General features: G+C 38.8%; 1 protein-coding gene across 4 annotated transcripts; it reads left to right on the top strand.

The window, feature by feature from the left end:
* Positions 1-512: 512 nt before the first annotated feature.
* PKD2 (polycystin 2, transient receptor potential cation channel) lies at positions 513-26849 on the top strand. Of its 4 annotated transcripts, none has more exons than XM_088133074.1 (15): positions 513-1380; positions 5618-5728; positions 8312-8379; positions 9371-9621; positions 12817-13041; positions 14303-14531; positions 16570-16740; positions 18333-18514; positions 19778-19898; positions 20871-20969; positions 21902-22023; positions 23077-23194; positions 23701-23864; positions 24199-24346; positions 24745-26849. In XM_088133074.1, exons 1-15 carry the CDS (start codon positions 870-872, stop codon positions 24982-24984), a joined length of 2760 nt encoding a protein of 919 aa, XP_087989200.1. In that variant the 5' UTR covers positions 513-869; the 3' UTR covers positions 24985-26849. The 4 variants fall into 4 exon arrangements, with proteins under 4 accessions (XP_087989200.1, XP_087989198.1, XP_087989197.1 ...); XM_088133072.1 differs by having other exon boundaries at positions 514-1380; positions 8246-8379; positions 23704-23864; XM_088133071.1 differs by having other exon boundaries at positions 518-1380; positions 8246-8379.

Here is a 26849-nt window from a genome sequence, read left to right as displayed (position 1 = left end):
TTCTTTGGAATTGGAACATAAACTGACCTTTTCCAATCCCGTGGCCACTGTTGCGTTTTCCAAACTTGCTGGCATATTGAGTGCAGCACTTTAACACCATCATCTTTTAGTATTTTAAATAACTCCGCTGGAATACTGTCATCTCCACTAGCTTTGTTGTTAGCAATGCTTCCTAAGGCCCACTTGACTTCACTCTCTAGGATGTCTGGCTCAAGGTCAGTGACCACACCAGTATGGACATCGGGGACATTAAGATCTTTCTTGTATAGTTCTTCTGTGTATTCTTGCCACCTCTTCTTAATCTCTTCTGCTTCTGTTAGGTCCCTGCCTTTTTTGTCCTTTATCATGCCCATCTTTGCACTAAACGTTCCTTTCATATCTCCAATTTTCTTGTAGAGATCTCTAGTCTTCCCCATTCTATTGTTTTCCTCGATTTCTTTGCATTGTTCATTTAAGAAGGCCTTCTTATCTCTCCTTGCTATTCTCTGGAAATCTGCTCAAATCCAGCCTCCGCCTGCCTGCGCGCGAATTCTCCACGGCGCGCGGCCGGCTCTGCCTCCATCCTTGGAAATCACTTCAGTGAAACTCGGGGAGATTTTACTCCCGGGAAAATCGGCTGAACTTCAGGCTCGGAGGTCCACTCCCGTCGCGAAGAAGCCCGCTGAGCTGCGGAGCTTCTGTTCTCTCCCCTCCGCGCGGCGCTCCCGCAGCCCGTCCGAGGCGGCTGCTCGCCCCGCCGCCCGCCAGCCTGGCTGCCGAGGCGCTGTGGGCGGGGAGGGAGAGAAAAGGGGGCGACGGCGCTCATATCCCGCCCCGTTACTCGGCGGCCGAGGGGAAGCTTCTGGGGCGGCGGGGCTTGCAAAGGGACAATGGCGGGCGCGGGGGGCGGCGGCCGCGCAGGACTTTGCCCCCCGGGCGGCCTCGAGCAGCTGGAGTTGGGGCAGCTCGGGGAGCCGCCAGGCGGCGGCTGCGGCGGCTCTTCTGGCTCGCCCTCGCCGCCGCTGTCCTCTTGCTCGAGGCAGGCCTGGAGCCGGGACAACCCGGTCTTTGAGCCCGAAGAGGAGGACTCGGCCAGGGTGGCGACGGCGGTGGCGGGGCCGGTGCTGAAGATGGACGTGGAGTGGGGCCGGGGCGAGGCGGCCTCGCCGACCTCCGGCGGGCCCAGCGCTCGAAGCGGAGACGCCGAGCCGGGGAGGCAGCGGCGGCGCAGGCGGCGGGGCGAGGAGGACGGAGCGGAGCCGGGCCACCCCTTCCCCGCGGGCGGAGGAGGGGGAGACGCCCTGCCCTCGCGTTTCGCTCCCGAGGAGGGCCACAGCGAGACCGCGGAGCCCCCGCCGCACCGCGTCGCCTGGGCCAAGGGACTGGCCAGCCGACTGCGAGGTGAGTGAGGGCCCGCCCGGCTCAGCTTCGCCTCGCCTCCCCTCCCCGCCCGCTAGTGGCCCGCCTGCCCCCCACCCCCTATTTAGGACCAACACGGGAACGAGCGCGGCCCCTCGGAGGGCAGCCCTCGGCGGAGGAGGAAAAGCACCTCCCTGTCGTCGCCCGGAGAAGTAGCCGCCGAACGGGGCCGTGCTCAGCTGAGCGTGGCGGCTATCAGAAGAACGTTAGGCAGGATGGGAGACCACTAGGACAGCCCAGGATTGTAGGTTAGTTAGACTGAAAACTCAAAAATAAAAAAAAATTCCAGAAGACAATAGCCAATAACTTCTATAATGTTGTCAAAACAACTGAATTGGTGAGTAGGACTCAAAAGGCACTTGATCATAGCTATCAAGGGGGAGGGAATAACAGTGTATTTTTGGTACTCTCGTTAAGTTCAGGATTTTTTTTTTTCATTTATTAACTTGCAGTTTAATAATTGTTTACTGAATTTTGTTCCATTGATGGCTGACTCAGCCTTCCCCAAATTGATGGGTTGGATTTCGACTTTAAATTGCAGTATGCCTTTTTAAGTTGCACATATATGGGAGAAAGATAGCTGTGAATAAAAAGTCCTCTTTCTTTAAAGCCCTGAAGCCTAGATGCTCTCAATTGGGGCCTAAGAATATCCAGATAGATGATCTCATGACAAAAATTGCTATCACAGTTAAAATATTCCTGAATGCCAACCCTTGTTACCCTAACAGTTTTTATAAAAATAAAGTAGATTATGCAAGGCTGTTCAGTTATAATCTGGAACTGGATATATTTATTTTAAGGGCAATCCACTGTAACAATTTCAAAGTATGTGCATGTGCTTGAAAGCTTGAATCTTCTTCTGAAATCACATACTTTTCTTCTGAATTCACACTTTTTAAACTGAACTGCAGATGTGGGTATTCAGACAATATTACATAGTTTGCCAACTTCGCTGCGACTTGTTCTCATGCTTTGAGGCCTTTCCCCATTTTCCTCTAAACACAATGCACATACCCTGACAACATCTTTTTTTGGCTTATCTCTCTGACACGGCCTTCATCTTGTCTCCAGCCCGTGAGGAAGACAGGCTGAGGTGGGCTTCAGCTGTATTGGTGTTTCAAGTAGCATTTCCCCACTTCTGACACTACTCAAGGGCAACCTTAAAAGTGCGTAAAATCCCTTAAACTTTGTCTCTCATTAACTTAAGGGAAATCAGGTGACTGGCCATTCAGGGAACAAAAGCAAGAGAGGCAGAATTGGGATGAGCAGTGGGACAATGGAAGCCAATTTTACAGGGATACAGTATCATTTTTTTTTTTTCCATCTCAACAGCTCTTCAACTCAGCATAGGGAAAAGTCCCTTAGATTGCAACTTTAGAGACAAGTCCTAATTTGAAGGGACAACCATTATTTCTTAGGTCTTAGAAACCATCATGGGACCTTGTATGATGGCCCATGCTACTTGTATGGAACCTTACAAGCCCCCTAATTCTTACAAGATATCATTCCGATATTTCAGAATTGCAACAGAGGCTCATTTCCAAATGAGATTACTGAAAATTTGGCCATCTCAAAAGATTGAGCCTTTTTTTCAGTATTATTTAATTTTTGGAATTTATGAGTGCCAGCTTAATGGGCAAAGGATGTGCTAGTGCTTGCTAGTGCCATGTTAACTGATTCCATTTCTATTACACGAGAACAAGTGACCCATTCTGTTGATAGTAGTTTAGGAAGGTAAGAAAAGAGCATTTTAGAACAATTGTCATATCATAACCATTTCAACTGAAAAGAGAGGACTACATTGAAGAAAATGTTTAAGAAGTTAAAGGTCTTAAGGAAAAGCTTTAAGCCTTCAATAAAACTAGTCTTTGTGACCGTCCTGGAAGAATATGAAGCTTTTAATTTGGACACCAAACAGAATTCACAGGCGATCTACTTTTTAAGCCTGCTAAGAAGTATGCTTCTTTTTTTACAAAAATAAAATATTCTTTGCCAAGTGTTGCAAACTCCAATCCATTCAGAGTGCGTTTCAAACTCTGTTGCCTGGGCAACCAGTATTTGCTCATTTGTTCCAGTTCAGGATAACCATCTAACTACAAATTCCAGAAGAGTAGCCATCTTAATCTGTAGAGGTAAAAAAGACAAACAGAACTGCGGTTAATTTCAGCTTTGTAAGCAGTTCATTTGGTATCCTGCTCACTTTTTTTCACATAATATTGTTTGCTTGTGCTTTATTTGTATACAGGGTGATTCGCAGAGTAGAAGAGAGGGAGTCCTGCTGCAAGTAGCATATAGTTTAAAAGTTGATTAAAAAAAACACACACGAGTATAGGGAATTGAGACAGATGTTATCAGCTAAAGAGAGCTAGCATACATTTGCAAGCTTACTTATAGGGGGCATGATATAACCAAGTTATGCCTTTTTTCTTGCATTGCAGTTTCTTCTGTGAATGACTAATACAGTTATTTTTAGTAACATGACTTTCGTATAATGGAATGAGCACATTTTGTACAACTACTGTTTTGATATGCAAAGTGATTGATGCACTATTTTAGGCAGCACCTATCATTCAGTTCTTTCTTCACAGTCACTTTTACAGGGCAGGGATCGTTCTTCACTGTTGCTGTGACATACAACTCAAAACTCATATGGTTTAACGTAGGTTCATTTTTTAAAAAGTACAAAATGTTTAGAGCAGTTTCATTTGCGGGATTTAGATAGCAGCTTAACACATCTGTTCAGACACTAAGAGAGATCCCTGGTTCTTAAGAATAGACGCTGGCAATCTGATGTCCTTCAGAAAATTTGGATTACAGTCCCTCACCATTAGCCAGAACTGATGGAAGTTGAGGGCCAAAATATTTTCACTGTGCTAATTTATTTTCCACTGTTCAAATAGGTGCTAATGGGTTCTAAGTAATATACAAACTTCTACAAACCCATCTGTCAATTTATCTTTTGCAAGGGTCCCTGTTTCTCAGGCAAGTGGAATATATAGCATCATGCAAATACTTTTACCAAATTCTCACATAATTTTGTGTGTGTGTGCGTGCGTGCTTACAATTTCTTGCCTTCTTCTTCCTGGTATCAGTGAAAGAGGGTTGTGCATTTTAAGCAGCTTTCTAGAAAGTTTAAGGGGTTGATGGTGAAGAGCCTAGCTCCTGTGGACTTTCAGTGATGTAGAACTTTATAATTCTCTTTGTTACTTTGCTGGCTGTTACATATATCTTGAGCCTTCTAGTCTGGCTGGCTTCCAGGAGAAGAGACTAGGTAACTCTTCTGGCCTACCTGGAATGTTTGAAATCTTTAAATCATTTTTTAAATCAATTCTTATAGAGCAGATTGTGGAAGAACCTGTGCAATAAACTGCATTAGTGGAGTAATGTTTTTTTTAAACAGCAATTTAATAAAGTTTGTGAATGTTGCACCAGCATTGTAATGTGTTTATATGCTGTTGCCATTGGTTTCATTGTTACTGTGTTGGTGTAGAAAGCAAAGTTGTTAATTCCTGATAAGACAGAAATAAACTTATTTTCTTAGCTAGAGCCACGTGCTGTTCCACTAAATGTGTATATGTGTTTTTCAGATTTTTTTTTTTTTTTGCCTACAAAAGCCATTTTCATATCTTCCAGTAAATCCTTGTGGATTGTACAAGGTGCATTTTGCTGGCCGGGACTTGCCATTCTAACTTGGTTAGTCTTGTCAGCAATTAATGTTAATAAATTAATTAATAGAGGATAAGTTTGAGAAAGAGTGAGAGAGAGAGAGAGAGAGAGAGAGAGAGAGAGAGAGAGAAAGAAAGAAAGAAAGAAAGAAAAAGAAAGAAAGAAAGAAAGAAAGAAAGAAAGAAAGAAAGAAAGAAAGAAAGAAAGAAAGAAAGAAAGAAAAAGAAAGAAAGAACTGATCTTCTGCTTAAGCTATCTTGGTAGAATTTAGAACTGCAATGATATAATATTGATGCAAATGATGTGATCAGTTATTGCATGGTAGGTGGAAATCTTTCTTCCCTGACTAGTTCTTTTCCTTGTTTTTCTGGTTAGTAGGTATAACTTATTAAAACAATATAAAGTAAACCTTATATTAATCTTGTAGGGTAGAAATAAATGTCCTGGCTTATATATCATACTAAACAACAGCAAACATTTATTGGTTTGTACAGATGCTGTTCATGTGGCAACACATCGTATTTCTTACGGGTTCCTGATTCTTCTCTTTAAGGTCTGTGGGGTACTCGGCTCATGGAAGAAACTACAACTCGAGAGAAATACTTAAAAAGTGTTTTACGTGAGCTAATAACATATCTGATTTTTCTTGTGATCCTGTCTATCTGTAAGTAGTCTTTGCTGGTATTTTAATGTGATAGTAAACTAATATTTAATATGTTATGGAATAGAGTTCTGTAAGATTTCCTCATTCAAAGCCATGAATATTGCTTTTCCAGTCAGATTTGACGTTGTTCAGAAAACTGCTAATTCAGATATAATGTCTTCCAAAAACTTCTCTTTAATTCATATGGCTGTAGATTGATTCAAGATGTAGGGAAAACAGTCTAAGAAACCATTCTGATAATTCTAAAAGTAGATTACAATTTCTACTATTTAAGAATAAGAAGAAAGAATGTATAGTCTGAGATTCTCAAAAAATCAGCTACAATAGATATAACAATTTTGGAGAATTGCTACTGACATAAATCAATAAATGCCATACTGTCAGCTCTACAAGGTGGACCAGGTCAGGAAACAGACACCCCCCCCCAAAAAAATACTAGAACTCAGTTGATATAAGCTATAATATCAGAACCTTGAAAGCCTGATAGCTTTTCTCCTTCCCTCTGTCTGTCTATACCAAAGAGACTCAAACTGGGGCAATCTTGAGTTTCTTTCTCATGCATTCCTGTCTTCCTGAGCTAAGTTCATGTTTGTCAACAGGTGCCGTATATTTTCTTCAAGGCTATCTCCATAGTCCTCTACACATATTGTATTCAATTTATATATCCCTTAGGCATATAAAGCCAGCTGGGTGACTTTGGGCCACTCACTTTCTCTCAGCCCAGCCCACATCACAGGGTTGGTGTTGTGGGGAAAATAGGAGGCAAGAGTATTAGGTATGTTTGTTGCCTTGAATTATATATATAAAAAAGGTGGATACACACACACACACAAATATTATTTTTTAAAATAAGTAATTTGGGAATCAATATTTATAATATTATTCAATATTATCAATGCAACCATTATTAACAATAAGGGAGGATTGTGGCTTTCTTTTCATTACAAAACCAGTATGATGCATGCAGAGATGATATTAGAAGAACCATTCTTTCATTTTGGAATTTCATTTTTTTTTAATTTTGGTCCCTTTGAGTCAGTCTTGACTCCTGGCAACTACTATAGACAAGTCCTTGGCAATGTTTTTAAACTGGTTTGCCATTTGCTTCTTCCTAGGGCTGAGAGGGAATAACTGGCCCAAGGTCACCCAGCTGGCTTCGTGCCTAAGGCAGGACTAGAACTCACGGACTCCCGGTGTCAGCCTGTTGACCTTAACCACTACACCAAACTGGCTCTTAGAACGTGGCTAGGGAAGCATAAAATGCTGAAAGAGCTCTCTGGTTTCTGTCTGCAATGCAGTCTCCTGCAGAGTTTATGATGGCTAGAGATTATAATTACAGTAGGCAGATGATTAACTGAATGTCGCTAACTTCACTGCAGTTTTTTTCCTGGTCATTTGTTCAGTACACCAAAGAAATAAATTGGAAAAGCATGTACCTTTTTGTTGCTCTGACTGCTTTTTCAAATGTCTAATCTAAGCAAATAGGTGCCGTACCTGAAACTAGTCCTAATGATTGGATAAGCAGGGCTGCCATTGTTGTCTCAGTGTACATTTTCTTCAGAAGCTGAGTCTGGACAATTTCAATTTCAGTTCAATTTTATTATGTCATTTAGCCAGCAAATAAAATGAAGTAAAAGAAAGAGAAAAAACGTAAATATACAACCATACCCCTACACAGCAATCCATCTTATTTTCCACTCTGGATCCTCTGTCAGAATCTTGATGCTAAGTAACAGAACTTTGCAACATCGTATGTTGTATGAAAAACCTTATCAGCCAGCAGGAAATCAGTGTAGAAAATTGACTAGGAATTGCTGCTAGAAGGGGAGAAATAAGTTTTGGTGCAATAGTGCATAAAACCTACAGTGTAAAAGAACATATATAATCAAGTCTACCTCTTGCATGCCGCATGAGAGTACAGAACACTGGAATGAGAAAAGTGGGTGAAAGTATCACCAGTAGTGTTCCTGTTGAAGGTTGAAATGAAAAGTGTGTCTGAAAAGCAGAAAAGTAACGTTATGAATACATTTACGTTCATGTCAACTCAGTGTCTTGGGTCAGGAATGAGAAATTCTAGGCCTTCAAGGTGTTAATTTGAACACCTGCATCCCTCATTGGTGATTATAATGGCTAGAGCTCTCGGGTCTATCATTTTAGAGGACTACAGGTTCCCCATCATCCTGGGTTCCTTTGAACCCAAGTGTTTGTGAAAAGATATGAAGGATCTGATGGGAAGAGTACAGAAGAATTGTTTTGCAGAATTTATTTTTCAGCCTGACACTGGGAAAATTCATACATAATATATGAGTGAGTGGCTGTTTCTCCTGCACTTAACATCAGACTTAGACAATCTCTAGCATCTAGGTTCATCCTAAAGTGCCCCATGAGAGATCACTCTTGCTGATAATGCAGAAAATAAGAAAATAATACTTTATGCCTATATGTTATGGATGAGGAAGATGATGATGATTAAAATTCTATCTGAAACACTTATTATTTCCAAATTCATGCTTACAGTATCTTATGGAATGGTGAATTCTAATATTTACTACTACACAAGAGTAATGTCCCAGCTCTTTCTAGACACACCAGTATCAAAGATGGAGAAGACCAATTTCAGATCTTTGTCCACAATGGAAGACTTCTGGAAGGTACACATTGAAATGTGATTCTTGATATGTTTAATTTATATGCACATTGCACAGATTTAACATATTATCAAAAAAATAGTTTGAGGCAGCTTTAATCTGTCAGCGGTCAAGAGATTTACAGGTTTGACAGGGATTATTATTGTCTTTAATTCCTTTCAAGGAAGCCAATTACTATTACTTTACCTATATCTCAGTTAATCTTCTGTGGCACACTATTGGCTTAGTGGAGAATGAATCTAACTTTTTCCCACTAATTAAAACCTCTTGGAAACAGTTGTTACTACACATGAGTCTAGAATCATGAATATACTTATTTGGTATAGTAAATGCCACTGGATTCAATGCGAATATCTTCTAATTAGCTACACATAGGTTTGCAAGGTGAATAGTTATATATAGAATGGATAGGCATGTCCTGGATCGTGGTATGACATCAAATGGTTCAACTTCCATTTGCACCCTATAGTAGATATAGAATCACTGCCCCGTGAAAAGGATTTGGGTAAATATTGTTAGGGATCATCTATGCTTTAATTTTAAGAAATATTTAATATTTTTTAATATTTCAGTATTATGATCAGGAAAAATAATTGCTATTATATAAAAACAGGTAAACAGTCTTTTCAGTTGATACTGTCACATGATTGATGCTCTTATTATGTCCAATCATGTGACAGTATCAGCTGAAAAGACTGTTTACCTGTTTTTATATAATAGCAATATTGCTATGTGAATGTATATGATAACAGTAATATTTACAAATTAAATTAAATGACCAAAATGGCATCAAATCTCATGTGAGGACACAGTGATCCTCAAAGCAATTTGTGAACTTCTTATTAAAATTTATTTATTTATTTATTTATTTATTTATTTATTTATTTATTTATTTAATTATTTTAAAGGCTGGAATTCAGCGGAGGCCATCAAGTAGTACCAGAGGCATTGCGTTGCTGATCCTCAATCTAAAACATTTCGTTTAATCTTTCAGTTCACTGAGGGCCCTTTGCTGGATGGACTATACTGGGAGATGTGGTACAACAATAAAACAGTAGCAGAGAACAGAAGTTTCATCTACCACGAGAATCTGCTTTTAGGAGTGCCTCGTATCCGGCAGCTGAAAGTGAGGAATGCCTCATGTTCAATACCTGAAGATTTAAAAGATGAAATAAAAGACTGTTACGACGTTTACTCTGTGGCTAATGAGGACACTGCTCCATTTGGGCTCCGGAATGGGACAGCGTATGTATTTTTTGCATATACATATAGACAGATGTCCTTTCTTAATCTCACAGATGTTTAGCCAGGACATAAACCCAATGCCTCTCAGGCTGAAAATCACAACGTATGCCTAGATGTCTCTGTAAAATAATTCTGTTATATTTGACACGTTTCAACTGCAAATGTATTATTTCTGTTAACACAAAAACAGTTTTTATAACTTAAAAAAAACAGATATGTACATAAATACACAGCACCCTTTTCTCTTTGGGGTAAGTAACATTATGCAGAGCTCAGAAAAGAAGTAAGAAAAGTAAGCCAAGGAAATTAAAAGCATGAGATAGGAACAAGTTATATACTGACACTAGTTTGTACCAACAGTGTTCACTAGACCTCTCTATGCCATGCTATCATTGTAAATTATGTATATTTCCATCATGTCCAGATATTACTTCATATATTTCCTATTTTCATTAAATGTCTCGCCTCTCTGTTTTCAAGGATTTCTGGAACCTTAACCATTTCTCAAGCTTCTCCTTCCTTTTGATCCATTCACTCTTCCTTCATACAGTATATTAATTTTGCAATGGGATACTCATGTGTTCTGCCTGTTTGACCAAGCCACCTCTGTGTATTGTATTCTTTCATCCTGGCCATTCACTTTTGCATGCAGTCCATATTCATTGAGCACCTATTCATTCTTGAGTCCATCTCTTCTTGTTTAACAAGTCTTAAGTGTCCCACTCCTACTGCATTCAACTTACTTTTATGACAGAGCCAACTCTCACTTCCATGTAACAAAGTGGGCAGAAGCACACTCTTATACATAGCCATTATCACTTTTTTTGATGGAAATTTATTCCTTGCAACAAATAACTACCCACTATCTGTCTGCCATCATTCGCACATATGAAATTTCACCCATTCATTTGCCCATCTTTACTAAAGTACTAAGTACACATATTCATTACGAAGTATACACATTTGTCTATTACTCTAGATTTATGCCATTTATGTATAATTTAACATTCTTTATTCTATTATTCTGGTCAAACACAGCTACCTGGATCTTTGATCCCTTAATTTTCAAATCAGTAGCTATCATCACATCATATAATCTAACATATGCTACAAATCTTTAGAATTCTCAGCCCCAAAAATACCATTGTCTGCATCCACATGTATATGTAACCATCATCATGAGCACTCCTTATATATTCATCATTAAAACATTAAACTGCCAGGGATGTATCACACATCCTTGTCTTACGTAAGTGTAGCATCATTTACCATTTACTAAGCATTCCATTCATTCTCACATGTGCTTTACTTTCCATAGTGTAATAGTCTTATCACATTCAGCAATCATATTCACACAATAAATTCTGTAGTTCAATCCTATTAACTTTATTGTGAGCTTTCTCTAAATCAACAAAAGTCCAATAAACTCAGCTTCACAATGTCCTATATTCTCAGTGACTTGCTCAGGAACAAAAATCTGATCTGGACATCCCCAGCCCAGCCTAAAGCCATGCTGTACTTCTCAAATTTTGCTCATTGTTGCCCTAACCTTCATTTCAGTTTCACCCAAATCAATTCTGCACTTTTATTTTTAATTCCAGTCACTCTGCTGGAGGCTTGTTGTTTAGCCGCCTTCTCTCATTTCCAAAACAGTTGTTTTATTTCCGTATAAATTATTTACCATTTTCTCTGTCTCTTATTTCCAGCCATATTTTGCTCTTCAACTATATTCATTTCAACCGACTTTTTTTTCTGTGCACATCGTAGCACACAAAAATTCATCCTGATTTTTTATGGCAGTCATGTTCTATTCATGTTTTTCTCATTCACAGCCTCTTTCGCTACATCATTCTACCAAACTTCCTTTTTCCATACCTCCCTTTAGCACTTCTGTGATGTTCTGTAATAGAATTCTTTTTCTTTGTTCCAAGCAGCCTCCATAGTCTCTTTCTTTACTTACATTCATTTTTCATTCATTCTGTTGAGAGATTTAATCTCTCTTCTAATTTTTGTTTTTTCATACAGGGCCTGTATTTTCTGTTCCTGAAGTTGTTCTACTTTCACTCTCATTTTTCATATTTTTTCTTTCATATCCTTTTTTCCCTGAGATCCATTCTTGATATTACTAAATAACTGTCTGTCCCACATTCAGAGCATACCAACGCCTCTTATCTTTACTAATTCTTTCAGTTGTTCATTATAGACAATCAAAGTAATCACACTTCTGGTTTTCTATCCATACCTTTCATTTGTATTTATGAATGGGCTTAAGCTTAAACCAGGTATTCAACACAAAAAGATCTTTGTCAGACCATCACCATTCTCCTTCATTCTTGGATCTCCAAATGCCCAGTCACATTTTCTGTACTGTCTCATGTTGTTCTCACCCATCCATTCGAGCCACCTGGCAAAATAATTTTTCTTCTGTGTTGCATTCATTAATATGCTTCAGAATTTTTTCCCCAAGATTTATCCCGGATTCTTCCATAATCATTATTCACAGGAACATAATGCACAGCTATCACCAACCTATGGATTCATATATTCAGCAACACACTTGTATAAGATCAGATCAACCTCATTCAAAACTGTTACATCCTTCCATTTCTGTCTTTTAGTTTATTGATTCATTCATGCTGTTCAAAGCTTATTTCTCTTACATTCCAGAACCCAAACTTCCATATGCTCACCAAATGAGTCACCCATCAAACTTTTATCAATCAAGGCTTACCTAATGCTTTTTAGTAAGATAGAGAAGGTGTAGAGTACATTACCAGCCCGTAGGTTACCCATACTACATGTATGCTCTGCCAACAGTAAGGACAATACTTCTCTGTTTTTGGCAGATTTTGACTAATATGGTATACTACATGTGCAACCAGTGCCCAATGCTCATGCTTTTCTATGCTGCTAGGAGAGCTAATAAACTATTCTGGAAGCTACCCTACAAGTTACTATCCTATTACTGTCACCCCACCTGCTGGGAAAAATATTCAATTCAACACTCCACATTCAAAGGATATTCAGATATTTGCCATCACATCTTACTTCTGATGGGGGAAAAAAAAAAAGCATAGAGATAATTCATTTCATAATTGTTCAAGATTGCAGTGATGAAGTTAATTAAATTAATTAAATTAAATTAATTAAAGTAATGAAGTTAATAGTTCTCATGATTCTAATGTTGTATTTCAGTTGGACGTACACCAGTGAAAAAGACTTGAATGGAAGCAGCCATTGGGGGTTGATTGCCACATACAGTGGAGCTGGCTATTACCAGGATCTTTCCAAAAGCAAAGAAGACACCTCTGCCCTGATTGCTGTCCTTAAGAATAACTTGTGGCTTGACAGAGGCACAAGGGCGGTATTTATTGACTTTTCAGTCTACAATGCAAACATCAATCTCTTCTGCATTGTCAGGTGGGCCTGGAATGTTTGATTATTAACTCAGCATTGACTGTAGATATGTGAAGCCTACACCCCAGTCTGATGCATGTAGATGTCATCTCCACTGTATTTGACAGTAAGGCCACCCTACACACGTATGTGTTTTTCCCCATGTGAGGCTAAAATTAACATTGTGGATATGAGGTATTTTTAATAAGAATAATAGCAAGTAGGTAAATGTAGGTAATTGAATCTTAAGTTCAACTCTTGAGATGGCCAAAACCAAACCACATTAATATTTAGCTTCCTGCATGGAACATGCTTATGGATATGTCTTAGGGAAGGGAAAGGTTAGTGCAGTTTACAGTTTTGTACAATCTGACATGATTTCACACTTTTAAAACCCTCACCTGAAATAAAATTATACTTCAATAGGCAGAGTTTTCTAGGCCCTTTTCCAATAAAATGTGCAGAAGAATTTTTAGAGAAAAATCCAGCAGATATAGCTGCACTGTAGAAAATAACATACAAAATTCTCTGTTCCTATGCCTGCCCCTTGAAAAGCTGAGGGTGCCATCCCTCAAAGGTTTAGATGGCCCCAACCCTATTGGCCTTCCATAGAGCCGTGAAGACCTGGCTTTTCCCCCTGAGCTGGACTGGGGTGGTAGATGAACCCATTCTGTGATGACAGTGTATGTTAATATTGCCAGCCTCAATTATATATTGATTATATTATTTTTTGTTTGCTTATTTTGATATTGCATATATTTCTTTTTCTTTTGTGGGAGGAAGTTCCTTCAAGTCAGTCTTGACTCCTAGCAACTATATGAACAAGTCTTCTTGGCAACATTTTTGGGAGTGCTTTGCCCTTGACTTCTTCCTAGGGCTGAGAGTGACTGGCCCAAGGTCATCCAGCTGGCTTCCTGCCTAAGGCCACACTTGAACTCACAGTCTCGTGGTTTTTAGCCTGGTGCCTTAACCACTACACCAAACTGAGGGTCATAAATAAATACACTGTGCATTTATTTCAAACATATGTTAATAGGCATATACATAAAATAATCTAATGCTTGCAAATGATAAAAACACTATTTTGTGGGAAGTTAAAAATAATTTTAATTAAAATAATTAATTTTAATAAAATAATTAACGCATAGGATTTCCATAGATATGTTTGCTTACAGCTTTGACAGCTTAAACTTAATTGTCCACCCTTGGCTTAAAAAAGATCTTTAATATCAGTTGAGGAACAAAAGAATAACCTACGGCAAAATTACTTTATTTTTAAATGCAGGTTATTGGTGGAATTCCCACCCACTGGTGGTCTTGTGACATCCTGGCAATTCCAGCCAGTGAAGTTGATCCACTACATTTCCACTTTTGACTTCTTCTTGGCTGCCTGTGAAATTGTGTTTTGCCTCTTTATTATTTATTACATAGTGGAAGAAATCCTGGAAATTCACATCCACAGGCTGTTCTATTTTAGGAGTCTTTGGAACTGTCTTGATGTTCTCATTATCACAGTAAGTAAACCCTTTTAGTACTTACAAATTTGAAATATTCCTGAAACTCTGCAGGGAGGTTTTAATACTTTGGGATGAAGGGGTCAATCTGGTATGTTTCTGAGGCACAAAGAGGTGCCTCCTTGTTTGTCCCTTCTATACCATAACTGCTAGAGATGCTTTCCTTCTAGAAAAAATATAATTTGAAATAAAGAGCAGCCTTCCCATGCTTGACCAGATAAGGGGAGCCATGGCAATGGAACAGGAAACCAGATGCTTGCAGTAAAAATGATTGGTTTTTATAGCTGCCCATCTCACTTTTACGTGATTCTAGGTGGCTTACAATAAAACAAATAAAAACCCAAAATACATAATATAAAACAAAAATAAAAGCACATAACTGGGCACGATCTAATCCATCATCCATACAACCAGGAGATGGGTTTTAACTCACGCCCAGGGCCCCAGGCTCAAGCACAAAGTCAGGTTTTCAAGGCCTTTTGAGAGGCCAACAGGGACAGGGCCAATCAGGGGAATTATGTTGCAAAGGGTGGGTGCCATGGCAGAATAGGCTCTCCTTCTGGGTCCCGTCAATCGACACTCCCTAGCTGACAGTACCCAGAGCATGCCCTGGTTATAGGACAAGTAGAAACAACTGGGGAGAGACGGTCCCATTAATAACTTAGTCCTAAGCCATGAAGGGCTTTAAAGGTGACAACCAACACCTTGAATTGCACCTGGAAGCACACTGGAAGCCAATGAAGCTCACGGAGCAGTGGTTCACATGTACCGAGTAACTAGCACCAGTAACTGCCTGTGCCACTGCATTTTGCACCAGTTGAAGCTTATGAATACTCTTCAAGGGCACCCCCGTGTAAAGTACATTGCGGTACTCCAATCTGGAGGTCCCAAGGGCATGAGTGACCATGAACAGGGTCCCCTGGTCCAGGAATGGGCACAACTGATGCACAGCCCTAAGCTGAGCAAAAGCCCTCCTAGCCACTGCAGCCACCCACTCTTCAAGCAGGAGCTGAAAGTCCAGGAGGACCTCCAGATTGCACACCAGGTCTGTCTGGGGCGGTGCCACCCCATCCAGAACCAAAGATGGAAGGTCCCTGGAACCAGGAGGTCCAAAAGCCCAGAGCCACTCAGTCTTGCTTGGGTTGAGCTAAAACCTATTGCACCCCATCCAGGCTCCCACAGCCTCCAGGCACTGAGACAGAACTACCATGGCATCACCCAGATGGCTTGGGACGGAGATGTAAAGCATACTGATGGTACCTTACCCCAAACAGTTGGATGACATCACCCAGAGACTTCAAGTACATGTTAAACAGAAGGGGAGTGAGTACCAGGCCCTGGGGCACACCACAAAGGAGGGCCACTGGCTGGATCTCTCTCCCCCCCATCAACACCGACTGGAACTGACCCCAGAGGAAGGAGGAGAACCAGCACAACATAGTGCTGCCCACCCCCAATTTCTGGAGCCAGTCTAGAAGGATACCATGTTTGATGGTATCAAAAGCCTCTGAGAGGTCAAGAACAGCAAGGATGGAAGCACCATCCCAATCTCTCTCTCACCTGAGGTCATCCAAGAGTGCGATCAGTGCCATCTCAGTTCCAGATAAAAGGGTCCAGATAATCCACTTCTTCCAGTCTTTTCTGAAGCTGCAATGCAACTACCTTCTCTACAACCTTCCCTAGAAAGCGAAGGTTGAAACTGGATAAAAATTGTCTCGAATGGTGGAGTCTAGTGATGGCTCCTTGAGGAGGAGGCAAACCACTACCTCCTTAAGAGTTGGTGGAATTACCCCCTCCCTCAAAGAGGAATCAACCACCAATTACAGAGTGGTATCAAATACTGTTGTCTCAGTACTCCAGATACTTACTTATGATACTAAAGATGCCCAAAGTGCTTTCTTCTGGTGGTACCATGTGTCAACTAGAAGTTAAAATAACAAGTCTCTATTGACAGGATCACAATATTGTGCAGGAAAGTTAATATTAGTCCACTCACTTTTGTGTATGGTATTACTAATGTTCATTTTTCTACTCTCAGCTGTCATTGGCAGCTATTGGGTTGAATATCTATCAAATGTCTACTGTGGATAGGCTACTGAAGGAGCTGCTGGAAGATCAAAATAGCTTCCCCAATTTTGAACCTTTAGCATACTGGCAAACCCAGTTCAACAATGTTGCAGCTGTTACCATGTTTTTCGTCTGGATAAAGGTAATTCAATCTTTATTGAGATAATTCAAGTAAATCAGGACACTTTATAAGAATATCCTTTTTCTTTTGAAGAACTGCATATTTATAATTTGGGGGTGGGGGAACCAATTTCCATTCAAGGTCTATCTCTCTTTCGATCTTTTACATGTGTATCGACCCTAAAAGTTAGGAACACAGAATATTTCAGAAGCCCCAAATGTATTGCAGTAAATAAAGTCCTTGCAATTAAGCTTTTTTAAATTCCTTTTTGACATGGGATATAAAAATTATTTTAAGGCCTGTAGTTGATGAAAAAGAGCTTTTCTAAAAAGAAGCAGAAAGCTCCGTGTTGCCCAGTCCAATCTAGTTATAGATAATTGTAGCATTAATTGCATAATTGTAGCATTAATAATACAATATAATAATTAAGTGTATGACAATTCATGTTATGAATGAATATTATATGGTTGCATAGGGAATTAAAAACTGCCTCCTAAAAATATTTCTGCTTAAAGCTGTGGCTCAGTTCACTTGCTGTGATAAATCATGGTTAGTGAGAAAAAAGTAACCCACCATTACCCATGCAGTCACACTTTCCATCTTACACAGCAGGAAGAACTTTAGTAATAAAATTTCATTGAAAATCCAAGGCTTAGCGTTGATCTGCTTTGACACAGACCCCAGAATGCTATAAAGCACATTCATAGTTTTTATTCAAGTTTCAGTAAAAGCAAAATTAAAGAGTGTTCAAGACCTTCTGCTAGCATTGCAAAAGAATAATAGGGGAGGAAGAAAGGCTTAAGTCTAAAGCATTTCTCTCTCTTGCAGCCATGCAGATTACATGTATAGTAATGCAAAACTTCCATCATCAAGAGCCACACATGACTTTGTCTACATGGACAGAGGTCGCACTCCAAAGGTGACCAGACCAGGTTACAGTTTTGTGGAGTGTTTAAGACATGAAATAGACATTTTAAGCCTCTACAAGGTTTAAAGCAAACATTTTGCCCCTTAACTTTCCCTTCCCAGATCAAAACAAAAAAAGAGATGAAGTGGTTTTGTCTGAATCATTGCGGGGGTGGGGGGAGAGCCATGAAAGGGATGAAGTACATGCTGTCTCCAGTCCAGGATGTCCAGCAAGGAGGAGGGTCAAAAAAGTCAAGATGGCAGTGTGATCTTATGTAATAGGCTGTGAGAATAACCTTGAGGAAGAGGAGGAAGAGCTGCAGCCAAGGCAACAATCAGATAAGAGAAATCTGAGTCCAGAGCAGGAATGGAATTTGAGAAAGTGTCTTAGACTTAAACCTCCTAGTTCTTTTTAGGATAAAGGCTGGGAGGGGACAGAGTTTAAGATTCTGTTACTGTAACCCTATAAAAAGGTAGTTTTAATATTCATGACTTTGGTGTTCAAGTCTGGTCTGCCTTGAAGGGCTGACGCCAATCTTGCAACTCTGCATCACAAACCATGGCTTCGTGAATATATACATGGGATTAAAATATCCTATTTAACTCTTTGTTATGGAGTTTGTGCATTGCAATTCTGTCTACTCAGTAGCCCAATTCTTTCAAGTACTGTTGGCTCCTTGCTTAAACCATTTTCTCTTCTTCATCAGCTGTTTAAATTTATCAGCTTCAACCGAACCATGAACCAGTTATCAACAACCATGTCACGATGTGCCAAAGATGTTCTTGGCTTTGCAATTATGTTTTTCATCATCTTCTTAGCCTATGCTCAGCTAGCTTACCTTGTGTTTGGTACACAAGTTAATGATTTCAGTACCTTCCAGGATAGTGTGTAAGTAGAATGAACTATTTGTTTGTTTGTTTGTTTGTTTGTTTGTTGTTATTAAAATTTCTAAAGCTGCCCAACTCAACAATTTTGGTTAGTGAATAAATTCAAAACACAATCATAGTTCATTAAACTGGACAAAATAAAAAAGGAATATAAGATACTGTATGCTGTCCCAGAAGAGAGGTACCATGACAGAGAAGTCATGCTTCCTTGGCCCCATCAGGAGACATTGCTTAATAGGTGGGACATAAAGCACACCCACTCTGTCAGTTGTTATGAGATGGGCAGAAGTGATGGGAGAAAAGCAGTCCCTTATATAACCAGTCCTATGCCATGAAGGGCTTCATGGTGACAATCACTATGAATTGCCCCCCAAAGTTTGCTGGTAATCAGCGTAGTTCACACAGCAGATGTGTGACCTGGGCACCCTGAAGAATGCCCACAACCGCTTATACTGCTGCATTCTGGATCAACTGTAGCTTTTGAGAGATCTTCAAAGTCAGCCACGTATAACAATAGTCCTCACTCAAGGGACTGAAGTGTGAGTTACTGTGATTCAAAAGCTATCAGTGAATCAATAAATGTCTTATAGACTGTCAACATTTTGTCTGATTCAGTAAAGTCTGTTTAGCCTGGGGATATTTCCTACATACAATCTCATTGTTTCCTTTGAAAGTAAACATATCGCAAAGTGCAAAAGGGGAGTAAGAAATAGGAACCAGAGAAATTAAAGACATGAGATATGAAAATGAAAATAAATAGAACTTTATATTTGCAAATCATCTTTGCTTTCACTATATTCGTACACTATTTCAGACATTGCCTTTGTTCGTTAAACTTCTCGCTCTTCTCTTCATCAGGATCTTATGAAATCCATCCCACAACAGCTTTCTTTCTTGGGCTTCCTATCCCTCTCATCCCACTCACTGTTCCTTCATATTTGCAGTGTGGTCCTCATTCATTTTCTGTGACCAGACAAATTCTCAGTGAACTTCCTTCATCCTGGTCAATCAGTTCTGTATTCAGTCCACATTCACCCATCCATTCTTGAACCTGTCTTTTTTGTTTTACCATGCATGCTTCTTCAGTATCCCCTTTCCACTGTACTGTATTCAGCTTACTTCAGCCTCTCAGCTACAGAATACATTCAGACACCTGACTTTGCACTAGATAATACCCTGAAAGATTAAAGTTAATTGCCAAAGAAAATTCCAGTTCCAGGCAATGCCTTAACTGTTGGCTAAATATGTGTTATTCTCTTTAAAGCTTTACTCAGTTCCGCATCCTGCTGGGAGATTTTGACTTTACCGAGGTTGAAGAAGCTAACAGAATTTTAGGACCAGTTTATTTCACTTCATTTGTGTTCTTTATGTTCTTCATTCTTTTGGTATGTAACCTTTTTTTTTCCTTGACATTTTTGTTGCTGATCATCTTTTCAAATGGAAGTTATCTGCATGCCAGAAGAACTAAAGATGATTAAACCTCACCAGAAACATGCATCTTCCAAATCCTTCCTGTTTGCTAACTGGTAGGAGGAGGATCTCACTGCTGCGTTATTATACTGAAAAGTGGGCAGGTTATACAAACATCAAACCAAAAAAGTATAGATTTCTCTGTCTGATAACCTCCAAGTGCCTTTCAAAATCAAGACTAATATGGTTTATATTGGGCATATATACACAGAATGCTGGCCTGAAGTCTTACAGGTGTTGTGCTCTAGCAATTGATGAAGCTGCTTCATTTTCTGAATGAATAAGCATTACTACATTTATTACTAAAGGGTTAAATTCATTTATCATATATGATGCTCTATTATTCTTTACAGTCTCTGTCCTTTTTCAAGCATAGCTTGACGTATCTAAACCATCCTTCCCCAACCAGGTAATCTCCAGCTTTGTTAGGACTAAACTTCCCAGAATTCGCAGCAAACGTGCCAAAAAATGGCTGGAAATTCTGAGAGTTGGGGTCTCAGTGCACTTGCAGGGAAGGCTGCTTTAAATAAATCCAGAACTGAAATCAATTCAGCAACTGTTATTTCAGAATAGGATCCTGTACAAGGGGCAATTTAACATCTACTTTTCCTGTCAAAATGAATGAAACTTAAGGGTGTGTCCTGCTATATTATCTTCTGCATTGTTCATATGCCATTTGTTTTTGGTTTTTTTTTTTAAATCACCACTCTGGTAAGATACATTAAATCAGCTTAAAAGGACCAGAAAAATGTTGTTTTATGCTTGCAGTTGCCAATCTTAATTGCTAGAGATATTGAAAATTACTCCTTTTGTACCAGGATCCTTAAAAACAGGAAATCACCATTTTTGTTTTTAAAAATGATTTCTAAAATGCTTTTCTTAAACAGAACATGTTTTTGGCCATAATCAACGACACATATTCAGAAGTCAAAACGGATATGATACAGCAGAAGTCGGAAATGGAACTGTCAGATCTTATAAAAAAGGTAACCCCCCACTTGTGAGCATCTACTTGGATTGCTTGGTTTAACAGCATATTACCTAATTGCTTCCACAATCAGTGTTTAGAGCAGTGTTTTCAACCTTGGCAACTTTAAAATATGTGGACTTCAACTCCCAGAATCTTAAAGTTGTGTGAGGAGAAAAAATGATTTATTAATACTTAAGGCCTTTGTTAATTGAAACATACTAATAAAACTAGTTATAAAGCAATAAATGCTAACACCAAATAAAACAAGCTTACAGAGCAATAAATAAAATTGCTATGTGGACTAAAGTTTTCAGTCATGGATAGGAAGCCGGAAAACAGATGGACAAAGTAAAGTGCTGATGGAAGGAGTATGGCAGGAGAAAGGAACAGGGAAGGGATGGAAAATTAGCACCAAGGACAGTAGCACATCCTGGGAGTCAAGATTGTGGTTTGTGGTTTTAAGGAATAAAAAGGGATTGCTGACAAGGGGTCGGGGCCACTCGGCTATCAAGCTGTCTATTTGACTGCTTGTCCGTGCTGGTCCTCATTGCAATGTGATTTATGTAAGTATGTTATGTTTTTGCCTATTGAACTAACTTTTAATAAAATTTTAACCTTTAGAGTCTTAGAAGTAGTCAGTGTTTTGGTGTGTATGTCTCTCATGCTTAACGAGGTTTTCCCCTGACAGTTGTCAAGGTTGAGAAACACTAGTTTAGAGTGTTGACTCAATTAAAACTCAGAGCTGAAAGATACTGTTTGAAAAGGGGGAGAGATGCCTTGTTTTTCAAAGCAGAAGCCACATAGGGATACAAGGGATACAAAATTCTCACCTCATTTCCACCCTGCAAGACTGCAGCTGGTAGGCCTTTAGCATCTCTTGAGAACCTCTAGGCCCTGCTTGCTTCACAGCTGTATCCACCTAAAGAATATATTGCTTTCCTCTTTCAGGGATACACTAAAGCCATGGTGAAATTAAAATTGAAAAAAACACCAGTCGATGACATTTCAGAGAGTCTGCGTCAATGTGGAGGCAAATTAAATTTTGATGAACTGCGGCAAAACCTAAAGGGGTAAGTTTGAACAGTTTCTTCTTCATTTATACAAAGATTAAAACAACCGATAAATAATCACACAGTTCCTTTCAGAGGAAGCACAGTTTTCCACAGCACAAAAATGGAGTAAGAAATAGTAAGCCCAAAAGTGTAAAAGAATGAGATAAGAAAAAAGAAAGGAAATGCAATTAAATCTAGTTTACAACACCACCATTTGGTGTTCCTCTCCATATCTTTCTGTCCTTGCAAACCATTCTTCTGTCTACCATATCCATACACTGACTCTTGTTCTTTCAATTTCTCACATCTCATTTTCAGGTTCTCAACAATTCTGCCCAATCAAGATTTTCTTGGTTTTTCCCTTCCTCTCAGCATATTCACCTCCCTTTACATATTTGTGATTGGATCCTCATTTATTCTCTCTATATCAGTGTTCCTCAACCTTGGCAACTTTAAGATGTGTGGACTTTGACTCCCAGAATTTGCTGGCTGGGGAATTCTGGGAGTCAAAGTCCACGCATCTTAAAGTTGCCAAGGTTGAGGAACACTGCTCTATATAACCAGACCACCTCAATGAACTTCTTTGTATCATCAGCATATGAAAGTACACGTCCATTCTCCTTATCACAGGCATTCCTTATATGTATCCATAAAACATCAAACAACCAAAGGTACATTGTACATCCATGAACTATTATTTTAAGTATTCCATTTATGCTCATGCGTGCTTTACTTCCATCATATACCACTCTTATCTCAATCAGTTAAGTTACAATAAAGTTTCTCTCTCCTTTGTATATTTACTTGTTTAAAGTAAAGATATATTTACTTCACTACTTTCAAGGCATAGTTTTATACAGAGTAGCACTTCTGGTTGCATTTAGTGACAGTGTTAATTCTATGACAATTCTATAAACAGTAATATAATTATGTTGCCTAATGTTGAATGACTCCATGTTCTTATCTTAACCAAAACAAAAAACCCACCTTATTTACTCCTAGCATCAGACAATATTTTTTTACTTAAACATTTAAAGTAATTATGTTAAAAAACCTAGCATCTACTTCCAGAAAGGGACGTACTGATGCTGAGATTGAAGCCATCTTTACAAAGTATGACCAAGATGGAGATCAAGAATTGACTGAGTTGGAGCATCAGCAAATGAGAGATGATTTAGAGAAAGAGAGGGTGAGCTTTGCATCAGATGGCATGGTTGCATTCTGGAAAAGGGAAAAAAAGTTATTGGTTAATCTGCACTGCTATTCTATCAGAAAGAAATATTTATGACTATGAATGCATTACAGAATCCTGGAATTTCTTTACTTCAGAATTTTGCTTTTTTATTTCAGAGAAGCATTTTTACCTAGTTCTGTTTACTAAGTTTATACAGTCTAATTCTATTGCTGATGAAGGCTTTTGGCCAGTGATGCAACAACAGAACACCATATTTGGTTTAGATAGGAAATTCTTTGCTCTTCCTGAATTGTAGTAGTATTGGGTAAATACTACTACTAGTATACTAGTAGTACTGGGTAAATACTACTATTGAATTAGGTAAGCCACTATTTACCTTGAAAGAACCACAAAAATATTCTCAATTAGTCATGTACGTTTCCATTGATTGCAAATATGACACACTGATTGTAGGAGTAAGAAAGAGTCAAATTCTAATAGTTTTGTTTGTTTTCACCAAGGAGGACTTAGAGCTAGACAGAAGTTCTCTAAACCGTCCACTCAGTGGCCGTAGCTTTCCACGAAGCCTTGATGATTCAGAAGAAGATGACGATGATGACAGTGGACACAGCTCCAGAAGAAGAGGCAGCAGCTCCAGTGGTGTTTCATATGAGGAGTTTCAAGTGTTCGTGTTCACAATTTTTGTTTCTGTCAAATCCCACTTTATTCATTCTAAAATACAGAATTATGTCAGGAACTCATGCTTACACTAACTCTCCCTCCATACAAATCTGCTTTCCCATTACCCTGGCTGAGAGCAGCTCTCTAGAGTGGACCTCAGGTTACTTCAGAATTTCTTATCCAAGATTCCACTTGATTCATGAACATGGATGTCCCTAACAAAAGTAGTTGATGAAAGGTTACTTGAACTGATTCTTTGGAGGAGAGATTTAAAAGAGAACATGTTGTTCATACTGTTCTTGAAACCTTAACTGTATCCAAATGCATTTTGTTTTCAGTTTGGTGCGTCGAGTGGACCGCATGGAACATTCCATAGGCAGCATTGTTTCTAAGATTGATGCTGTCATTGTCAAGCTGGAAACCATGGAGAGAGTTAAACTAAAAAGGAAAGAGGTGTTGGGCAGGCTGCTTGATGGAGTTACAGAGGTAAATTTACTTATGCTGGAAAAAGGCAAATTGTTCTATATTTATCTTGCAAAGTTGCTATTTTATATTTAATTTCTTCAGATGGAGGAATGCTTTTAATTGATTATGTGCCATCAAGTCATTGTCAACTCTTAGACAGCACGTAGATTTATTTCATGACAATCTGTCCCTAACCTGGTCTTTCAAGTCTTCCAGTGGTGCACCCATCACCACTGTAAATGAGTCCATAGCTACCACAATAATGTTAAATAATTCATAGCAGATTATCCTATCAGAATTAAACTATTCTGATTATTTGAACTATAAAGAATAATTTTAAAATATGTATTAATTTTTATTGCACTAAAAGAGAGTTTAGCCATTTCAGCGTGATCAGACACTGTGGTACTTCTGCTTAGGATGAAAGGTTGGGTTGTGGCAATGAAGTGCACAGAGATCAGATGGAGAGACTTGTACGAGAAGAACTGGATCGCTGGGAATCTGATGATGCTGCATCCCAAGTAAGCCATCGATTGGGAACTCCAGTGGGATTCAACAGCCATGGGCGGGCCAGGAATTCCCGCCCTTCGTCCTCACAGTCCACAGAAGGCATTGATGGAGGAGGAGGAGAAAATAGGGGTAGCAACATGCACGTCTAGTAGCATTTTTATTTGCTCAAAATATTTTCCACAAGCAATGAATTAACTAAATGACAAGATGCCTTGGGACATGGCTGTGGTTTTATAGAATGAGATACAGGAAACTATCATGTTCTTGCCTGGCTTGGCTTTTAAAAACCAGACTTTCTTTTTTTAAATGCACTTGGTTTCTGTTCCAGCCACTTTGACTAGAAGGGCACATGTTTCTCCACTTTGCTAGAAAAAATAGGTGAGCTAGTAAATTTATTTTTCAGCTCTAGAATGTAAGGTGGCAGTGCTTTGCACATTTACCTGACAATAAGACATATTGGACCCTGGGACATACTTTTAAATAAATGTGCATAAAATACACCATCAGTAGCTGTTTTATATGTACAAATCAGACATGTATGATTTTCTTCTCCCTGTACTCTTCCCTTTCTTTTTAAAAAAGTAGTCTGTAATCCATTGTCTGAAAAATGATACATACAGTAGTAATATCAGTGTTTGGCTAATGGAATTAGCTTATCATCATTTAAATATGATGGATTTGTCTTTTAATCAACTTACCAAAAAGGAATTCCTGTTTTGACAAAAGCCTATTTCACATGGTTATTGGAAAAATAACCTTTATTATTCTTAAAGCTCCTTTGAGAAAAAAATGTAGGACACAATTTAGCAATGTTAACCATCTCTTGGATGGAAATGCATGATTATAGGAAATTTTCCCATAATGGCCTATTGTTCTGAACATGCCACTTACAATTGTCCTTGTGAAACTATGTATTGGAAAAAGGGTAATACGGAGTATAATCTTCATAAGACCATAAAACAGGGAACTGATTAAATATATTTTGAAAACATTTGGGAAAATAATTTCAGTAAAAAAAAATAAAAGCACTAAATTAAATAAGCTGTTCTAACAGTGAAACTGGATAGCAAAAAGAACAGCGTTTAGCGGGGAGTTTCTGCAAGGCTTATATTCTTGTATTTGATCACTTATCTTAAACATGAAGTCAAAACCAGAGAGGTTGGTGGACGGGGCAGAAGTGCAGGTCAGATTGTCTGAGAACTGGAAGAATTGCATGTGTTGTGTTTCAAAAAGTTACAAGTACACATATGACTTCTGGGGACAGACAGTGAGGACCAGTTATGTTCTATAGATACTTCATCTTATGGTGCTTCTGATGTTCAGGGCAGGATGGAAAAGAGCAACTTGGGTTACTTAATGTAGTGCCAAGCATAGCTTTGTAAAACAGTTGTATCTCTAGCTTTTGACATTTTCCATGCTTTTGGTGTTGAGGTAGAGTGGGAAACTGCCAGATGGCTTATTATGCTTGTTTTTAAGTCATATCTTCCTATTCTTTTTAACAACCAACACAGCAGTAGTGTTTCATGTAAAGAAATACTGTAATATGAAAACCAAATGTTTGCATTCATAATCATATTAGCTTATATTTCTGTAACATGTTGTTACATAATAACAAACTTCATTTTGAAGTGCATTAAGATTTCATGGTATAGCCATGCGTATTGACAATGTACACATACATTTAAAGTATGACAGCAAAGATGCTTGAGTATCTGTTATTTTGCACACTGTAAATATATCCTTACAAAGTGCCAATGTATTTCTAGGATAATGTTGCCTTAGCAAAGAATATAAATGTTAATTTTAAATGTTTCACATAATGATAAAAATGTACAAGTCAACAACTTCCTACCTAATAAAGATTTTGTGTTTTGAAGTAGTTTGCATGTGGTTTAGAAGGGGCTGGATGTGGGCTTTGCTTCCATTTCAAGGGAATGGATTTTTTTTTTTACGCTATTCTTAAGTGCCATCTAACTAATTGCTTGTGAAATAAAATAAAAGGTTTATAATCTTA

Source organism: Python bivittatus, unplaced genomic scaffold (assembly GCF_059951505.1).
Source record: "Python bivittatus isolate LINGU-HERP-01145 unplaced genomic scaffold, Pbiv_v1 ctg000070_np1212, whole genome shotgun sequence".
Taxonomy (NCBI): Eukaryota; Metazoa; Chordata; class Lepidosauria; order Squamata; family Pythonidae; genus Python; species Python bivittatus.
The sequence above is the reverse complement of the archived record's forward strand: the minus strand, read 5'-3'. Positions and strand labels throughout refer to the sequence as shown.

Excerpts from the sequence above, each read along its gene's own strand:
- PKD2 (XM_088133071.1), top strand. The coding sequence starts at position 870 with ATGGCGGGCGCGGGGGGCGGCGGCCGCGCAGGACTTTGCCCCCCGGGC. Across the intron at positions 14,532-16,569 it reads TTGATGTTCTCATTATCACA|CTGTCATTGGCAGCTATTGG; the intron begins GTAAGTAAACCC and ends TTCTACTCTCAG. Across the intron at positions 19,899-20,870 it reads TTATGTTCTTCATTCTTTTG|AACATGTTTTTGGCCATAAT; the intron begins GTATGTAACCTT and ends TTTCTTAAACAG.